Source organism: Carex rostrata, chromosome 6 (genome assembly GCF_964058835.1).
Source record: "Carex rostrata chromosome 6, lpCarRost1.2, whole genome shotgun sequence".
Classification (NCBI taxonomy): Eukaryota; Viridiplantae; Streptophyta; class Magnoliopsida; order Poales; family Cyperaceae; genus Carex; species Carex rostrata.
Window position 1 is genome coordinate 1,598,278 of NC_135923.1, and position 19,121 is coordinate 1,617,398.

Sequence of the window (19,121 nt, forward strand, 5' to 3'; positions counted from 1 at the left end):
GTACATTGTCTAAAGTATTTTACTCTTAACTATATATAAAATAGGATATAAATACAAATATTTTTTAAAATAAATGGAGGTCAATTGACCTCCCATTGCTTGAGGGTGGCTCCGCCCCTGATATATTCAAAAGAGTAATTCTATTTGCAAAGTTTGAGTCAATCAAAATTTTCATAAATATCTGTTCGTTTACATTTTATATTTGTCTTTGATATGTTGTAGACACTAGACAATGATCAATAAATATTTTTTAGATATTATTAGAATTTCTCACAAATCATATCATAGTACGTGGGCCATCTTATGTATGTGTTTATTTTAAAAAATTAGGAACCGACAATAATGAATATTTTGACGACTATGACATAGAAAATAACGATGAATTAATTACTTGCATTTAGCATATAAATCAACTAGAAAAAAAATATGAACCAAAAAGCTCGTTTAAAAAAGTACCAATTTATTATTTCATCTTGTTAGAGGGCTAGAATACAAAAAGAAAGATAGGAAGGAAATAGAGAACTAGAGAGAGTTGGCTTTTGTCTCTCTAAAACCCAAAACCCCAGCGAAGCTCAAAGGTGGCACCTTTTAAAGGCTTCTCTTCCCTCTTACCAACCCCTCAAGCAAAGACACACACAAACGCCCCCATAAAAGGAGAAAAGAGAAAGATAGAACAGAGAGAAACAGAGAATATATAAGACTAATCACACTACTAGAGAAGAGCTTTTAGAGAGAGAATGCAGGGACAGCATCTCATGCAACAGATGAACCAGAGTCTGATGGGAGGCTATGCCTCCCCTACTTCTGTCACCACTGATCTCATACAACAGGTCTCTATCTCTCTCTCTTTCTGCTTTCTCTCTCTCTTCACCTCTGTTTAAATCCAAAGTTTGTTCTTTTTTGAACTTTTTTCTATTCTATTTTGTTAGTTCTTGTGACTATGTTCCTGTTCATCCCATAGCTTTGTGTTGTTTATTCACCTACAGTTATAACTTATAAGAGAGGAGGGATAGGGATCATAAAGACTAGAGGCTGTAGCATTTTTAGATATTTTTAGATTAAAAGGTGCTATTTTGTCTTCCTTTTCTGCAATGATTTCACTTGTTGATGCAAATGAGACAATGGGACCTTCTTCAGATCATATCCAACATATTTTGTTTCCCTATATATATTTTTTATTTTTTATTTTTTTTTCCCATTCTTTTTTCATTTCATTGTTGGTCTTATGTGCAATGGAAGGAAAGTTCATATTTTTATGTTTGTAATATTTAATTCATTCATTCATGCATGATTATATATTTGGTTAATATAGTTACTAAACAGATTTAGTTTCAGATTAGGATTTTCTTTCAAGAACCAAATAAAGAAATCTGCTTTTTCCCCAAAATATTCAAGTCATTTTGTTAGAATCATGCCTTCCTCTAGAAATCACACCTAAACATTTTGCTTCAGATTTAAAACCAGCTGTTTGATCTCTAGTAGAAAAGAAGGGGCAGTTCAAAATTCAGAAGGATTTTCATTGATTTTTCAATAATCTTTCAGTTATTTTTTTTTCTACATAACCTCGAGTCCTTGACCAAACTAAAAACCTATTTTTCATATATATTGAAATAATATTATTTTTCTTAAATAGCATTTGTGTACATATGGAATTTTGAAAATATTCAGCACTAAATTGAGAGAAACCTTTGCATTGTACCATGAACTACTGTGACTTAATTTCAATATGGAATTCATTGGCAAGTAAATTGTCATTAAATTCACATGTATATTTGTGATGATAATTTGCACTGGCTCAGTTCATGGTATAATTTAATTGCTAATTAATAGCTTGATAATTACTTTAACAACTTCATTATTGGGTCCAATATCGCTAGTAAAAACATAATAGAAAATTTAACAGATAATCCATCTGTGGAACGATTAAATATGTAAAAATGTGAATGCCGCTCAGTTAATAAGCTACGGTCACTCAAAAACTAAAATCTTAGAATGAAAATATGTAGCCAAAAGTTGCTTGTAAGCACTCAAGAAAGTATTATTATTCTTGTGCCAGTACCTCAACAAACCCGATTGACTTGGTACCAGACTGGTACAGCATTGGAATAGTATATTTTTTTTCTTGCAATGTTGTGTAGCCATTTGGTTATAAATGTATGAGTAGCATAAGAAGAGCATCGTACTTTGTAATGAACCGTATTGCATAAATTGCAGTATTTAGATGAGAACAAACAGCTAATCCTGGCAATTCTAGACAATCAGAATAATGGTAAAGTCGAAGAATGTGCTCGGTACGTATCTATCTCTCTCTTATTTTTTCTCACAAGAAGATATTCTAGCATCAATAGAACTCTTAAAACAGTAAAATAAAATCAGTGTAAATAGACTGCTGGTATAGTCCACAGATTGTATATGTACTGGCCAGTTTATAAATGAACTGTAGCAAAACAGGGCATGGATAAAAGAATAATTAAATTGATTGACATATATAATAAAACAATTTGTAGGTTTGAAATAGTTTATTGTTTTATTTTACTTTTGATATCTTCAGGAATCAAGCAAAACTTCAACATAATCTCATGTATCTCGCGGCAATTGCCGATAGCCAGCCTCCGCAAGCTTCTTCACTTGCTCAGGTGCACCTTTTGTCACCATAATACATAATACCCTTCTTTTTTGTTTCTGTTTTTGCCCTCGTACATTTTTTTACAAGAAAAATTTAGTACATAAAATGACCATTTCTGATACCCTCTATTGGTACAGTACCCCCCAAATATGATGATGCAATCGGGAGGTTCACGATACATGCAGGCCCAACAATCTCAGTTAGTAGGCCAGGGAGCTCCGCAATCCCTCATGTCTGCACGAAACCCAATGCTGTACGGTCAATCCGGTTCTTCTATGTCCCCTCTTTCAGGCCAACCCTCTGGAATGAACCCAGGAATGACAGCTGGTCCCACCGGTGGTTTCAATCTTCTCCATGGAGACTCGAGCATGGGTGCCAGTGGCAGTGGTCTCCTTGGTTCTGGTATGTTCGCTGACTTTACCCGTGGTGGTACCAGCAGTACCGGACATGGCAAGCATGAAATTGGATCTGAGAAGAGCGGAGATGGTACCGATCCAATGTATCTCAAAGGGAATGAAGATGAGAGTTAAGTTGGGGTTCGGTTTAAGTTTAGGTTTGTAGCTCAAAGATTAAGTAGGGTTTAGGTTTCGTTAGGTTTTTATGGTTGTAGTTTTTTTCTTATAATTTGTTCTGGAACTTGACAAGGAATGTGACTATCTTCTCTCCTTACTAAGTTTTAAACTTAGGATTTTGGTTAAATATGAGAGAAGGTGGCTAATATATAAATCCAAAATGATGCTGCTCTTTTATGTTTAATGAATTCAATATGTTAGCTATTTTACAACTAAACTTATATTATGCCTACTCATTTATCTTGTAAATGCTAGATGTCAGTTATCTTGTCAGCAATTAAACTAAAAGAATATGGAACAACCCAAAAATATATATATGGAAATAAGTAACCCAATACATCAATATACAGAGACACTGTACTGGATACATCTGATGTAGCAAAGTAAAAAAAAAATAGTCTGCAATATAATACAACATTTACATGATCATTCACCAAATCTAGAAGAGGATATTTCATATTCTATGAACTGCTATATACATAGGCTAAAACTAAAATTGACTCCGATGTACCTCAATGCTCTCTCATTCATCACCCTTTTTACCATTTTTACACAAATGCAACTAGTAAGCAATCAAGGGATATAAGGTTTTGAAATTTTACAAGGGGCAGAGTAAAGATGCAGCCTAAATCTGAATAGTGCAAAGAATTGTCGATTTGAATTCGACTTGACGGTGCAAGGGAGGGTGAGCAGTGAAGAGTCTCCATTTCTTCTTATTCGGGCTGTACACCTGCACCTCCAAAGTAGGTCGCCTCTTGTATGCCCGCCTGAATTCTGAGCTTTCAGATTTAAGCATTGATGTCAGCACATAAAGATCACCGTTCATTGCTGCAAAGCCACATGATTCATCGTGCGCAATCTTTTTCTTCAGGCTCGTTTCCTTCAACCAGGTGTTAGAATCAAAATCATACCTGCAGGAAAATAAATAAATAATAAAACCTTATCATAATATACAAATGTAGAACTTGACCAGCAAGGCAGTAAGGTAACCCATTGTGACAGTGATGTGCATTATTATATTGAGTCTGTGTGCGGGGGGGTTATGTTGGTGGGGCCTCACAATTCCCATAAAGCATGTGGTTTCATGGATATGCTCACAACTCACAAGCATAGAGAATATCACATATATCCTCATAGAATATGATTATTATCCTATATGCACCTCTCAAGTCTGGTTTACTGTAAAAGATGCCGCCCCCTCCTCTGTAAGTTCCAGAGAGGACTGATTTTCAGCCATTTACTTGGGGACGCCAAAATAGGTTGGCCACTATATGATGAGCAGATTTTAACTACAGTAGTTGCAATACCAGTACAAAGTACAACTCCATTAACATTATAATTTAGAGACAGTAGACTTTCTTTTTCTTTCTTTGAACTGTAGAAACAGTTAGATTGGGACATGAGAAAACTCTAATAAATAATTTTCCTCAAACTACACCGTACTTTCGATATTTATTTTGTGTCCCCTGTAATGGTAAATTACCAATAAATCAAGAAAAATAATGTACAGACAACTACTTTGACTGTTTCAAGTACAAACAAAAATATATATGATAACTTGATTGAACAAGAAAGGGACCAAATTTCATTAAGCTTACACGAAATTGAGGTCAAATAGACTGAATTGGGAAAGGAATAGTGGATATTACATCAAAATTGGAAATAAGGACAGACCAATCTCAGAAATATCAATAAAAAAGTAATAGGATGGAAAAAGAGATGGGGGCAAGGAAAAGAAATGTGAATCTAAGGATCTAATCAGACATAGGTGAGTTATTATTTAATAATAAAATCAACCAGAAGTGTAAAAGAAGGGAATAAAGAAGATAACAAAAGGCAGACAGTGGAAAATAAAGAAACTAAATTTTTTTTTTTTCTGAAAGGTCTATGGATAGAACCGGAAGGGATCAACTGGAGAGAAGAATGACATGAGGTAACTTGGTTTCTAACTATCCACTTACCACATTACCCCTAAATCTTGGATGGGCACTGTGAATATCATTTTACAATTAACAATATAACAATCAAGAACAATCAATGCACCAAGTATTAAAAATAAGAAAAGAGTGAGGCTATGGTACTATGCATAGCGCGGATTGGTCCATACTATGGATCAATATCTTCGTTTTCGAGATTCAAATAATAGATCTGAACAGTTCAACATGATCTCCATATGAAATGTGCTTGCAGACTAAATTTTATATTATTTAGAATTTTTTTGCTATTTCATAGATAGGTAGAGAGAATCACTACTTTTGAATGGTCTAGAAATTTTTAGATCCAAGTGATTCTAACTATCTAAATAATAAAAAGAAATTGTAAAAAATGTAAAATTTAATCTAAAAACATATTCATATGGAGATCATGTTGAACGGTTTGATTGTTGGAACTTTGAAAACGGAGATATTGATCCATACAAACCAATCCGCGCTATGCATAATATCGTAGCCTCACTCATAAAAAAAAATATAAGAACCTCTAACCAGTAAGCAAAGCAGAATAATTACCTGAAGATCTCATTACTATCCAACATGAACACGGCCTCAGCCTTCCCATCGCTTCCCTCAGCCACTGCCAGTGGGCCCATGCGCGCCCTCTCTCCTTCCATCCACATATCCCCTACCACCTTCCACATACCGCTCTTCATCCCCAAAACCACAGCATCACTGTAATACACATCTGCTGGTACAACACCTGACAGAGTTTTGTAGTCACCGTACCCACCCATGACCCAGAACTCATCCTCCTTTGCACCCGTTCGTATAAACCCTGCACACCCAGCCCGGTACCCCGGAAGCGCCTCTAGATTGGTCCACTTTCCAGATGCCACGTCATACCTGCGGGTTTACATACTATACATGTTAGGTTTGAGTGTTTCTTTATAAACCATGGCTTTCAAGATTAAATTGGCAGTTTATATCTTTGTAACTATTTTATTTGAAGTACCTAACTTCTTTTGGACAGCAAACTTATGAACAGTAAGGTAAGTTAAAAGAACAACAAAATTGCACCCGACTTTTGCACCTCGACCCAACCAAAATGCTTGCCAACTATTGCAAACCAACTCCAATCCAGGAGACTGATCTTCTTGCTTGATTTAGCAAGATTTGGATTCAGGAAAAGTACAAGTGGCAAATTTATGAACAATTGATCATATTGCATGAATGTTGGTAGAGTTGTGAACATTATTTGCGAATCTAAATAGTTTTTGACTGCAACGGAATTAACTATGTTATGCCAATATCACTGCATGATGAGTGTAATATGCATAAACACCCTTAAAAAATGCCTGGTAAACAGAGAAATAATATGATTTCCATATCTGTACCGATTATGTTATGTAGTGCAAAATGAAATTATGATGGTTTATACCAACCAGTAACCAAGCAAGACATCCCATTTATCCATGTTTGATTATATTGTAATAAAAAGTTTTATAAGGATCAAGCCTCAATTGTGGCCTAAACAGCAAACAGAGATACTTACTTCTCAACAGAGCTAATCCGACTGCCATGAGATGGATAGACTGAATGGCGGGACCCACCGCCAGCCACCACAATCCCACCATTTCCAGTGATTGCACATGCGAAACTCCCCCTTGGCGAATTCATATCCTCAACCCGCTTCCACTGGATTGAATGGGGATTTCCAAGGGCTGATAGATCAAGCCTGAAGACAGCACCGGAAGGGGAGGGTTGGCCGAGAGGATAGGAGTGGGTGTCAAAGAGGGAACCGCCAATCAGGTAGAGAAATGGGGAGAGGAAGATGGGACTGAAGCGAGTTAGGTTATAGGAGAAAGGGGAGCACGGGAGAGGCGGGAGGATACGCCAGGAGAAGGAGAGAGGGTCAAAGAGGAGGGGAGGGATGATAGAAGGATCGGAAGGGAAGAGGCAGAGGAGTGGAAGGGAGGGGAGACGGAGAGCACGGCGAAGAGGGAAGGAGGAAGGTGGATAGAGGAGGCGTGACCAACGGCGACAAGTCTGGCGGAGGCGGAGTTGATGGGGAAGAGGGAGAGAGAGGAGGATCTGCGTGGAGACGTCGTCGGTGAGACCTGGTATTAGGGTTTCGGAGGAGGCAGCCATGGGATGTACAGAGAAACAGAGGAGAGTGAGAACAGAGAGATGGTGCGAGATAAATGTGGAAAGTGCCGATCACGAGAGAGAGGAATTCGCATCCTCTGAGATATCTCATAATTTGCGTGACTTTTTGGAAAATCTCAACCGTTCAAATACGTTCTGCACGAATCTTTAAGATCAAATAATACTGGTCCCTTGCGCAGTTGCGCTGTCCCCGAATAGAGACACGTCGGTCACTCAAAATATGAGATATCTCAGAGAGTACTTCCACACGAAATGGATGTAAGGAATTTCTGTGGATGAGCTATGTGCAATCGAGTATATTACATTAGTCGAACAATGTTGACTTGGGATATGGCGGTAATATTAACTTGGGATATGGCGGTAATATTAGTGCTATGATCAGTACGATCTGTGATGAAGGTGATTTTGTGATATGGCGGTGATATTAGTCAAAAATGTTGAAATATTTACTATAAACTTCCCAAAGTTAATTAGGAGTGTGACTAAATTGCTGTCGGCAACATTTCAGCCAAGTGTTGTCGAGACTATATTTTTATTATGTGATGTTCAAACAACAAATCCAAACCGTTAGATGTTCAATCTATATTAAAATCTATTTGGAGACCAAATTTTACATTTTTTGAATTTTTTTTATTATTTATTAAGCTGGTTTGAAAACCGCTGTTTTCAATGCTGCAGAAATTTATTGAAAATAACGGTTTTCAAACCAGCTTAATAAATAGTAAAAAAATTCCAAAAAATGTAAAATTTGGTCTCTAAGTAGATTTTAATATAGATTGAACATCTAATGGATTTGTTGTTTGAACATCACATAATAAAATATAGCCCCGGCAGCACTTGGCTGAAATACTGCTGGCAACAATTTAGCCACACTCTAGTAATTAGACTATATCTATGTAAGTGAATGTAACTGAGTGTTGCATTCAGGATATTTATTACTTGATAATTAATTATTTGTTGTTTTAATACAGCGGATGTTGTAATTAGTATGGAGCTGTTCGACAACAAAGGAATTCTTTAGCCGTTTAATTATGTCGAACACTGATTTTTTTAGTACGAATTAAGATCATATTTTTTAACATCCTTTTACTTGAATTTTAATTTTCTACTCGAACTTCAAGACACCTCTACTTCTACGTGTGTGCTATTAGCGCTCCTTAAGTGGTGTTGTCGAACAACCCCGTACATCTTTATAATTATAACTAGCATCGTACCCGTGCGTTGCAACGGAAACATATTATTTCATTATAAAATATTATAAAATGAAGAAGATTAAGCGTTTCATTATTTCATTATTTGCGTGACCTTTTTGAAAATCAACCGTTCAAATACGTGCTGCACAAATCTCAAAGCAATAATAATACTGATACGATACGATATGGATACGGTGATACGGCAATTTTCAAAAATGAAGGATACGATACGGCTATTAATATATATATATATATATATATATATATATATATAGAGTAAGGCTTGGGTGCTATGGATAGCATAGAGGCCTCTATGCTACGGCTCAATATTCGAGTTTTCAAAATCCAAACGGTCGATCCGAACCGTTCATCTTATTCTCCATATTAATATCTGCTTGGAGACCAAATTTTACATTTTTCTGAATTTTTCTACTATTTATTAAGTATTTTACAAAATTATTGATCCAACGGTGGCTGCACAAAACAGTAAAATCGTTGGATTAGCGATTTTCAAAGTGGCTTAATAAATAGTAAAAAAATTCAGAAAATTATAAAATTTGATCTCCAAGCAGATATTAATATGGAGAATAAGATGAATGGTTCGGATCGACCGTTTGGATTTTGAAAACTCGAATATTGAGCCGTAGCATAGAGGCCTCTATGCTATCCATAGCACCCAAGCCTTACTCTATATATATATATATATATATATATATATATATATATAGGACTTGGCTACGGTGCTATGGGTAGCTAAGAGGCCTCCCGTGCTACGGCTCAATATTCAACTTTTGAAAATCCTAATGGTCGATCCGAACCGCTCATCTTGTTCTCCATATTAATATGTGCTTGGAGACCAAATTTTACATTTTTTGGAAATTTTTTACTATTTTTTTAGATTTATTGAAAATCGCTGTTTTTTAGACAAATCTGGACCATAAAAAACAGCGATATTCAATAAATCTAAAAAAATAGTAAAAAATTTCCAAAAAATGTAAAATTTGGTCTCCAAACACATATTAATATGAAGAACAAGATGAACGGTTCGGATCGACCGTTAGAATTTTGAAAAGTCGAATATTGAGCCGTAGCACAGGAGACCTCTTAGCTACCCATAGCATATTAGCCAAATCCTATATATATATATATATATATATATATATATATATATTTTATTATTTTATATATGATATTTATATAATTATAATTTAAATCAAATTTGTAGAGAAAAATAGTTAAATACTATATTTATCTACAAGATAACACATGTGAACTCTAGTGTAGTGATAAGAATTTTGGCATCAACAGAACCCAACTGGGTTTGAATCCCGCTTTCAGCAGAAAAAAGGGTGCGCGGTGCACAGGCTTGGTTCGCAGGCGCCGTGCGTTGTTCAGAGGCGCGGTCCACGGGTGCGGCGTGCGGTCTACGGGTGCTGGGATCATATGCGGCGCGACCAGTGCATGCTTAAGTGTTGAAGCGCATAATTTGAAAAATTCATCTATGTGTGATCTGGAAATTCAAGGGCTGAGCATCCTCCAAAAAATAATCAGTAAATCAGGACCCTTGCAGAATCTAGACATTAAGCTCCTTAATAAGAAGGAGAAATATGATGAAGATGCTCTTAGCACACACTCATATTAATCAAGCTACATAATTTGTATGTCATATGATGTGTTTCTTTTTAGTTAAAAATTAATGTCAAGGTATATCACAGTGTTATAAATAACGGTATGTATTCGTCGGACGAACAGGGTACCGCTAAGTAATTAATCGATCATAATTGAAAATAATTGATCGATTAGTAAAAAAAAATTCATAATAGTTTGATCAATGCCAACAACTAATTGGCCTAAACGGTCTTTTTTTACAACACTGGTATGTCACGCAAACTGACTCTGTCATATGGTGCTACGTGATTACTTTTTTTCAGAATAATTTCTTTATTTAAATTTATTTTACATATTTTCTTATTTTTCTGTAAACTAACTTAAAATCAGAAAAAAAAAATTAAGTGTGATTACAGTGTAAGTACACAGAATATAATTATTTTATAATTTTAATCATGTGATGAATATAGAATTTTAGTTACCATATGTAGTCATGATATTTTAATCATGTTCCGTGACAATTTTTCTTTACTAATCTCCCCCGACATTTTTAAAAATATCTATTTTATAAAATATTTTAATAAAAATAACCATAATTGAGCTAAATTTATAAAAATACCCAAACTGTGGAATTTTTCCACAGCTTAGAATTTTAATTCCAAACCGTGAAAAATTTCAACGGTTTGAGTTTCTTTTTTTTTAATTCCAAACTCTTATCACTGCATTTTTATATTCAAACTCTTATCACTTATTACATGCATGGAGCCACATGGCTTGAATGCCACGGTTTTTTTCTTTATATATAGTTTTGCATTTTTACAATTTAGACATTCATATTATTCAATATCATAAATGAGTCCAAATAAATTTCATATAAATAAATAAGATTATCGGGTATTACAAAAATAGTACAAATTGCAGCAGAGATTATTGTCAAAGATCATAGAACATATTGTGCTCTTCTGAATTTGGGTATATGCAAATTTCCATCAAGGTTGGATAACTAATTAACTGTGCCCAAAAGGTGCATCTTTGATCAGCATCGCTGGTCTAAAATAAATTATTTTAGAATAATTTATTTATTTTAGAATAACTGTGCCCAAGAGGAGTTTGAAATAATTTATTTTAGATCAGCGCTACTGATCAAAGATGCACCTCTTGGGCACAGTTAATTAGTTATCAAACCTTGTTGGAAATTCGCATATACCCAAATTCAGAAGAGCACAATATGTTCTATGATCTCTGGCAATAATCTCTCCTGCGATTTTTACCATTTTTGTAATACCCGATAATCTTATTTATTTATATAAAATTTATTTGGACTTATTTATGATATTGAATAATATGAATGTCTAAATTGTAAAAATGCAAAACTATATATAAAGAAAAAAAAAACCGTGGCATTCAAGCCATTGGCTCCATGCATGTAATAAGTGATAAGAGTTTGAATATAAAAATGTAGTGATAAGAGTTTGGAATTAAAAAAAGAAATAAATCCAAATCTTGGAAATTTTTCACGGTTTGCAATTAAAATTTCAAGCCGCGAAAAAATTTCATAGTTTAGATATTTTTATAAATTCAGCTCAATTCTGATTATTTTTATTAAAATATTTTATAAAATGAGTATTTTTAAAAATGTCGGAATCTCCCCTCATGTAGTCGTGTTACCGAAGAGTTAGACAGAATCTGAATTCTCTGCATTACCTCAGCGTTTGAGTTTGTATACAGACCGTCCGATCAAAATCCGGACAATATGATCAAAATAAATTTGCATTCTCTGCGCCAAGTCCGGTTCTTTCCCGACACCTGAGACCTGACCTGACCTGACCGTCCTCTCTTTTCTCCTGTTTCTTCGCTATCTGAACTCGACGTCGGCTGTTCTCTCTGGTTTTCGAACCCCGTCGACCTCATTACCATGCTCTCTGGAATCAAGTTCGTTCCGAGAGATAGGCTTCAAAAGGTAACAAAACCTAACCAATTCTACTTGTTTCCCTCTTTTATTTGGTTGAATTGGGTGATTTGGTCAAATATTATTAACCAATAACGAAGAGAATCAGACAGAGAAATAAAGGTATAAGTACTGGTAATTTGGTTAACAAAACCTAACCAATTATACTTGTTTCCCTCTTTTATCTGGTTGAATTGGGTGATTTGGTGAAACATTATCAACCAATTATGAAGAGAATCAGACAGAGAAATAAAGGTATAAGTACTGGTAATTTTGGTTAACAAAACCCAACCAATTATACTTGTTTCCCTCTTTTATCTGGTTGAATTGGGTGATTTGGTAAACATTATTAATCAATTATGAAGAGAATCAGACAGAGAAATAAAGGTATAAGTACTGCTAATTTGGTTAACAAAACCTAACCAATTATACTTGTTTCCCTCTTTTATCTGGTTGAATTGGGTGATTTGGTGAAACATTATTAACCAATTATGAAGAGAATCAGACAGAGAAATAAAGGTATAAGTACTGGTAATTTTGGTTAACAAAACCCAACCAATTATACTTGTTTCCCTCTTTTATCTGGTTGAATTGGGTGATTTGGTAAACATTATTAACCAATTATGAAGAGAATCAGACAGAGAAATAAAGGTATAAGTACTGCTAATTTGGTTAACAAAACCTAACCAATTCTACTTGTTTCCCTCTTTTATCCGGTTGAATTGGGTGATTTGGTGAAACATTATTAACCAATTATGAAGTGAATCAGACAGAGAAATAACGGTATAAGTACTGGTAATTTGGTTTATTTCATTTTAATGGATTGTTTGAACTGGAACAGGGAGGAAGTGCTGATTCTGACTCGGATGGATCAGATGATAAGAGGAAGAAGGATCTGAAGAGAAAGAAAGAGAAGAGGAGAGGTAAGAAGAGGTACAGCTCAGATGAGGAATCTAGCAGTAGTGATGAAGAAGAGAAGATATCCAAGAGAAGAAGGGGAAGAGATAAGAGGGACAAGAGGAAGAAAAGGAAGCATTCTTCTGATGACTCTGGTATGATTTTTGGAACTTGTAATTTTTTTTCTTTTGAAGATCTACTGGATATGTAGTTAGCGCTTAGTTCAGTTCTGTTTTGGAAATCAAAATCTAGTATTTCTGACATTTGTTTGATGATAAAGTTTGTAATTTTGTGATGTGTTGAACTGTTGCTGTTTTTTTACAAAAAAGTAGTTGTAATAGGCTTAGTTGGTTGATGACTTTAGGGCTTAATTAGTCGGTTGAACTTTTGCTTATGCGTAGCTGATTGTAATAACTGTAGGGCTTGGTACATGGTCTGAAACTCTTTTAATTTCAATAAGAAATCGGTGGGGGTTACCCACTTTTGTCAAAAAAGAAGAAGATAGTACTCCGTGGATTTCTTCTAAGAAATTGAATCTAATTGGGGAATCTGTAATTTCATTGCTAATGTGTCTAATTTGTTGATTGGCCAAGATGAAGAAGAAGGGAAGGATTTGTCGGAGAAGACTAGCAATGATGTAGTGAGAAAAGAGATGGGTTTGGAATGGATGCTCAAGGCGGCAAGCAAAAGAGAGAACAATCCACTTAATGAGGAGAAGAAAGAAGAGGAACCTAAGGGTGAAGAGGTAATTTTTCATGATAAATTTTGTAATTTTGATATGCGAGTTTAAATAGGCAATTTTCAAGATTTTTTATTTTTGCTAATAGGTAAATAGGTCAAATCCAAGGGAGCTGAATCCTTATCTGAAAGATAATGGGAGTGGCTACCCTGAAGAAGAGAAATCGTCTCGGGAAGGTGACACATTCGTCGCACCACTGGCAGTTGGAGATGGGGGTGCAAGTTGGAGACTGAAAGCATTGAAGCGTGCAAAAGAGCAAGCGGTCCGTGAAGGACGCAAACTTGAGGAGGTATATATCATATGTCTTTTACATGCTTGGTTAAGTAGAAATATGAGTGCTGGTATGTAGAAATACAAATCTAAGTACCTTAATTTTACACAGTTTGTGCCTGGTTAGTACAGTAATTAGAACTTTTACTCATTATTCTGTTGGAGATTTTGAAAGGTGTTTGTATTTTATGTAGGTTGTCGGAGAGAGGTGGAGCTCTATAGGTGACCTAGCAGCATCAGTTGCAAACGCCCGGGCTGCTCCTTCTCATGCACACTTACGCGCAATCCGAGGGAGGAGAGCGGGCCAATCTGAAAACCCCGATGAAGTGTCCAAGAAGCACGAAAGGCGAGACTACTTGCGAGATGTTTCCTCTAGGCAGTCTGAAATGAGACGACCCCGACAGGAGAGCAACTTGAGCTGGAGAAGGGATAAGGGGCATAACAGTAAATTGTCATCTGAGAATAAAGTGCTTGTGTCTGAAGCCATAGCTGAGATCAATAAGTTCAACAATGATGGTAGTTTTCTGGAGAAGATTAGAAGTATGGAGTCTAATGTAACTGAGGTGTCTGGTGGGTCCCATGCAAGCGGAGATGACAGTGAAGAGAAGCAAAACGAGTTACCTGCTTTGGATCCTCGTGTAGAAGGGATGAGTGCAAATCAAATTGCAGCTGAGGTTCTAAAGCTACGATTGAAGGGGAAGCACGAAGAAGCTGATAAACTATCTGTGAGTATCTCTGTTATTATGCTTGGTAAATTATTGCATTTCAAATAGAACATTTGCAGCCAATATTGGTTTTGAATTATTTGGGATCCAGTTCTTAGTTTTGTGATGGATTTTTTTTTTTGTTGGGGACCATATTTGGCCTTACATTGAGTGATGGCATTTAAAGCCTTTTGTTTAGCTTATGATTAAGGGGTACCTTAAGTAATTTACTTGGCTGAAAGTACATTCAATATAGGGTGGTATTTGAAAAGAATCATTAGTTCTGTGATTTTTATTTTCCAGAAACAAATAGAAGTGATGGCAGGGAAAACAGAATCTCATGCTAATTCTGTAGTGCCCAGAGAAATATCTCAAGGACAGTCAGCCCGGTAAGTGTGCCGACAAAATTTAGTATTATGAATATTCAGTTCTTCATATTCAATTCAGTTCTACATTCTGATAAAAATGCTTGGAGATTTTATTAATGTGTGTATCTGTTGCTTTTTGGCGCAACAGGACACGTAGCATTTGCTATTTTGTCTGTTTCTTTTAGTTTTTTTAATTCTGTTTGGTCTTTCTATTCAAGTTAAATATTGTATCCAAAGGTAAGTTTTCTTTTGGTTGTTCTATCCACCTTTTTATGAAAATGTCAGAGAAGTCTGATATACAAAAAATTGAAAGCGAATGAGCTTTAGAATTTCTCTTTCAATGTTTATCTCGTCTAACTTAATTTTCCTCTTGTGTACAAGGGTTCTACCAGGAGAAAAGAAAAGAAGGGAAGACGACTCAGACATGCACCTTGCAAGAGGTATAATGCAAAACAAAAAATACAGCACTGCAGGAAGCATTGAGGATGAATACGATTATGATGGAGTTGCCCCTAGCAAGAAAAAGGGAAAAAGGAGGGGCGACGAAGGGGAGGCGGCAGAAAGGAGGGGCATAATGAGAAGGCCAATGATGACTCAGAAAGAGCGATGCATCTTTTGCTTTGAGAACCCTTCTCGGCCAAAGCACCTTGTGGTATCAATTGCGAATTTTACGTATCTGATGCTACCCCAGTGGCAGCCCGCTGTATCCGGGCACTGCATCATCCTTCCATTGCAGGTTAGTTTGGTCAAAACTTGTGTACCTGCCATCATGGACTCTGGTATCATGCTACTATTTTTTATTTCTTGATGTTCTGGTTTCCAATTTCTTACTGTTAATTGAGTCTTAGATGCCAAATTCTGGCCAAAATTAATTACTTCAATTAAAAGCCCTTTTTTTATTGTTTCTTTCTTTTAAAAAAAACAGCATGAAGCAGCAACGAGAAACGTAGACAACAACATATGGGAGGAGATACGCAACTTCAAAAAATGTCTCGTGAGGATGTTTGCAAAACAAGAAAAGGATGTGGTGTTTCTAGAGACTGTGATTGGCCTGTCAAAGCAGCGAAGACACTGTCTGATCGAGTGCATCCCAATTCCTTCTCATCTCTCCAATACTGCTCCTATGTACTTCAAAAAGGTTAATTTCTTCACCTTTTGATTCATTTTCTGTGCCTACACGGTTGAAAATGTTATATTTACACACCTTAATGAGCAGAATTATGTTGCTTCTCTCTTTAAAATGTGGTAAATGGAAAACAGAAGTCATGCTTTCCTACAAATTTTAGTAAAAAGGACTAGAATATGAGGGATTTTTTTTATTTAGAAAAGGTCAAATCAGTTCAAATGGAAGAAGCAATCTTTGGAGTGAAATTTGGAAAAACATCCCGACCATATCAATGATACGGAGGAAGATGGAAGGCCTCATTTATTTGTATGCTTCAATGAAATTTGGAAAAGAGGCCTTCCATCTTCCACCGTATCATTGATATGGTGGTGATGTTTTTCCAAATTTCACTCCACGGGTTGCTTCTTCCATTTGAACCGATTTGACCTTCTCTAAATAATAAAAAAAAATCGAATATGAGCGAGGCTATGGTACTATGTATAGCGCAGATTGGTCTGTACTATGGATCAATATTTTCGTTCCCAAAGTCCAAATTGTCAATCTGCACTGTTCAATGTGACCTCCATATGAAAATAAATGCAGACTAAATTTTACATTTTTTATAATTTTTTTACTATTTTTTTAGATAGGTAGAAAATCACTACTTCTGAATGGTCTAGAATTTTTAGATCAAGTGATTTTCTACCTAACTATAAAGATAGTAAAATAATTGTAAAAATGTAAAATTTGATCTACAAGTACATTTTATGTGGAGATCATGTTGAACAGTGCAGCTTTATTGTTTGGACTTTCAAAAAATGGAGATATTGATCGATATTCCTGACCATTATGTGCTTGAATAGTACCAGAGCCAAACTCACTAGAATATTATCAATTTTATTTTTCTTCAAATTGTGTGTGCTTTTGGGGTGGGGGTATCTGACATCTATTCTTTGAGTGCATGCACAAGGATACTGTTAAGTCCATGTATTTTAATGGACATAAATTACAAGGAGTACAAGATATTTTGAAAGGTTGTCTGCTTCTTGCAAAGTTAATATATTTCTCCATGTCAGCATTCATTTATTCACTGAGACCCCGTAATATCCCTGCTCTAATTATCACCCCAACATCACCTGGTTTTGTTTCACAAATTGTTAAGGTTGTATACAGATATATCATGTGAAAATTATCTGGACTATAGTACGTACACAAAATCTTCAAGCTATTATTACAAAATTAGAATACTAGCAGATTTCCAATGGAAGATTAAAAAATCATTATATTATTTTATTATAGGCAATTGATGAAGCAGAGGATGAGTGGGCCCAGCACGACGCAAAGAAACTGATACCAACAACTGGTAACCTGCGCCAGGTCATCCCAGCCAACTTTGCGTACTTTCATGTGGAGTTTGGCATGGATCGTGGGTTTGTCCATGTCATCGATGATGAGGCTAACTTCAGTAGCGGTTTTGGCCTCAATGTTATACGCGGCATGCTGCAGTTGCCAGAGGAGGACATGCACCGCAAGAGACAATATGAAACTGTCGAGAAACAAAAACAGGCTGTGGCGAGTTTTGCAAAAGACTGGGAGCCGTTCGATTGGACTCGGCAGCTTGATTAGTTTTTATATGGTGATCCTGTTGTTATTTTGGAGAAGTTTAATTGTAATCCTCTTTTATATATATATATTTGTAAGATATGATATTTCCTAGATCAATATTTTGTTAATCTTAAAAAAGTTTCTGGGATTACCCTTCTGACCAAATTAATAAATCATTTTTGAAAGAGATAAGCTCTATGCCCACCTGGTTGTATCTGCTGTTACTGGTTAAATCTATTATTAATACCAGTTGTGAGATGTTCCTGTTGTTGAAAGCTCTCAAACGAAAAAAGGAAGAAAAAAAAAATGCGAACTCCTCTCATAATGACATTTGCATCCTCAAAACCTCAGTTAGAAAATGATAATACATTATATATGGAGATCTGATTGCTTTGCAAATGATAAGCTGTTACAGACCAGTAGAACAGAACCTGGTGCTGAATTTTGCATTGGGGTAGGGGTTGGAGGTGAGGTTCGTTTGTTCTTGGAAAGAATTTTTATGTTCCTGATAGAAAAAAAAGCACAATTTGATTGCATTTTTCGATAACTTTTATAGAGTTATGCCAACATAATTTAAAATTTATTATTAGAATCATGATAAACTGCGCCAAAAGGACGCCAAATTGATGTAGCTTTCTGCTTAAAAACTTTGGACTGAAGGATTAGTGTGGGAAATAAAAAACCATGATTTGATAGCATATAAAACTTACCTTCTCCAATGGTGAAGCCTTAGTGAGAGACCATGCATATTCTCTAATTATTTGAGAAAATTATACAAAAATTATACACTTACTAGAGCCAAGCAGAGATGCATTTTGAAGGTGTAGGAAGACTTTAAGTATTTCATGAGACAAGGGGAATGAAGCCTGGTCCGAACTCATTCATGTCAGGCGCAATCAAACGGGTTCGAACCAGACTTCACACTCCTCAGCAATCATGAAAAGGTACGCTAGCTAGCTAGTTGTGTCATGCATAAAGCACATGAAATGAGAAGGCACTGATCGAGTACTAACAGTAGTTCACCTTTGTGTGTGTGTATGTGTGTGTGTGTGTGTTGTGTTTGTGGGCTTCATTGCTTCAAGTTATAAGCATGGGAAAAGCTCTTTGGAGGTGTCTCCCATTTGAGGGTTATATGTAACCTCATGTTTATAGTATATAGGTTTTGGATAGTCAAAGCTAGTGCTTAAAGTAGATACCTAATTAAGGTATTAATTAACTATTCTGAACACCTAGATGATTTCCACCTTTATTCACTAATCTATGCATTTACTTTAAATAAAATACTATTTGTTTTGTAGTCAACCCTTGCTCTAGAATCTTAGCCTGGCACTTATCAGTTGATTATTGGAAAATCTTTTTTATGCTGCCACCAACATAAATTTGTAT

The 19,121-nt window shown here is 35.6% G+C and overlaps 3 protein-coding genes and 2 long non-coding RNA genes across 7 annotated transcripts; 3 read left to right on the forward strand and 2 right to left on the reverse strand.

The window, feature by feature from the left end:
• The first annotated feature begins 580 nt into the window (after positions 1-580).
• AN3 (SSXT family protein) lies at positions 581-3,419 on the forward strand. The gene is made up of 4 exons (XM_078303913.1): positions 581-830; positions 2,215-2,291; positions 2,552-2,636; positions 2,764-3,419. Exons 1-4 carry the CDS (start codon positions 738-740, stop codon positions 3,154-3,156), a joined length of 648 nt encoding a protein of 215 aa, XP_078160039.1. The 5' UTR covers positions 581-737; the 3' UTR covers positions 3,157-3,419.
• A 107-nt stretch (positions 3,420-3,526) lies between these two features.
• On the reverse strand, positions 3,527-7,340 carry LOC144555413 (Galactose oxidase/kelch repeat superfamily protein). Its single transcript, XM_078303734.1, has 3 exons — positions 6,685-7,340; positions 5,706-6,035; positions 3,527-4,109 (listed from the first exon to the last, which is right to left on the reverse strand). The coding sequence occupies exons 1-3, from the start codon at positions 7,278-7,280 to the stop codon at positions 3,824-3,826; spliced, it is 1,212 nt and encodes a 403-aa protein (XP_078159860.1). The 5' UTR covers positions 7,281-7,340; the 3' UTR covers positions 3,527-3,823.
• Positions 4,118-5,062, forward strand: LOC144555415 (uncharacterized). Its single transcript, XR_013512041.1, has 2 exons — positions 4,118-4,495; positions 4,549-5,062. It is a non-coding gene; the product is annotated as an uncharacterized LOC144555415 (long non-coding RNA).
• A 4,429-nt stretch (positions 7,341-11,769) lies between the features above and the next one.
• Positions 11,770-17,920, forward strand: LOC144555412 (CwfJ-like family protein). Of its 3 annotated transcripts, XM_078303731.1 has the most exons (9): positions 11,770-12,059; positions 12,889-13,099; positions 13,538-13,689; positions 13,772-13,972; positions 14,148-14,678; positions 14,961-15,046; positions 15,407-15,761; positions 15,951-16,163; positions 17,430-17,920. In XM_078303731.1, exons 1-9 carry the CDS (start codon positions 12,015-12,017, stop codon positions 17,754-17,756), a joined length of 2,121 nt encoding a protein of 706 aa, XP_078159857.1. In that variant the 5' UTR covers positions 11,770-12,014; the 3' UTR covers positions 17,757-17,920. The 3 variants fall into 3 exon arrangements, with proteins under 3 accessions (XP_078159857.1, XP_078159858.1, XP_078159859.1); XM_078303732.1 differs by lacking the exon at positions 11,770-12,059 and having other exon boundaries at positions 12,979-13,117; positions 13,544-13,689; XM_078303733.1 differs by lacking the exon at positions 11,770-12,059 and having other exon boundaries at positions 12,991-13,117; positions 13,547-13,689.
• LOC144555416 (uncharacterized) lies at positions 17,809-18,773 on the reverse strand. The gene is made up of 2 exons (XR_013512042.1): positions 17,983-18,773; positions 17,809-17,950 (listed from the first exon to the last, which is right to left on the reverse strand). It is a non-coding gene; the product is annotated as an uncharacterized LOC144555416 (long non-coding RNA).
• Between the last annotated feature and the right edge of the window lie 348 nt (positions 18,774-19,121).

Bases quoted from the DNA above. Each gene is read 5' to 3' on its own strand.
- LOC144555413 (XM_078303734.1), bottom strand. From the start codon at position 7,280: ATGGCTGCCTCCTCCGAAACCCTAATACCAGGTCTCACCGACGACGTC. The intron at 6,036-6,684 runs GTAAGTATCTCT...GTAAACCCGCAG, and splicing joins CGGATTAGCTCTGTTGAGAA to GTATGACGTGGCATCTGGAA. The intron at 4,110-5,705 runs GTAATTATTCTG...ATTTTCCTGCAG, and splicing joins GATAGTAATGAGATCTTCAG to GTATGATTTTGATTCTAACA.
- AN3 (XM_078303913.1), top strand. From the start codon at position 738: ATGCAGGGACAGCATCTCATGCAACAGATGAACCAGAGTCTGATGGGA. The intron at 2,292-2,551 runs GTACGTATCTAT...TGATATCTTCAG, and splicing joins AAAGTCGAAGAATGTGCTCG to GAATCAAGCAAAACTTCAAC. The intron at 2,637-2,763 runs GTGCACCTTTTG...CTATTGGTACAG, and splicing joins AAGCTTCTTCACTTGCTCAG to TACCCCCCAAATATGATGAT.
- LOC144555412 (XM_078303731.1), top strand. From the start codon at position 12,015: ATGCTCTCTGGAATCAAGTTCGTTCCGAGAGATAGGCTTCAAAAG. The intron at 13,100-13,537 runs GTATGATTTTTG...TGATTGGCCAAG, and splicing joins GCATTCTTCTGATGACTCTG to ATGAAGAAGAAGGGAAGGAT. The intron at 14,679-14,960 runs GTGAGTATCTCT...TTTATTTTCCAG, and splicing joins AAGAAGCTGATAAACTATCT to AAACAAATAGAAGTGATGGC.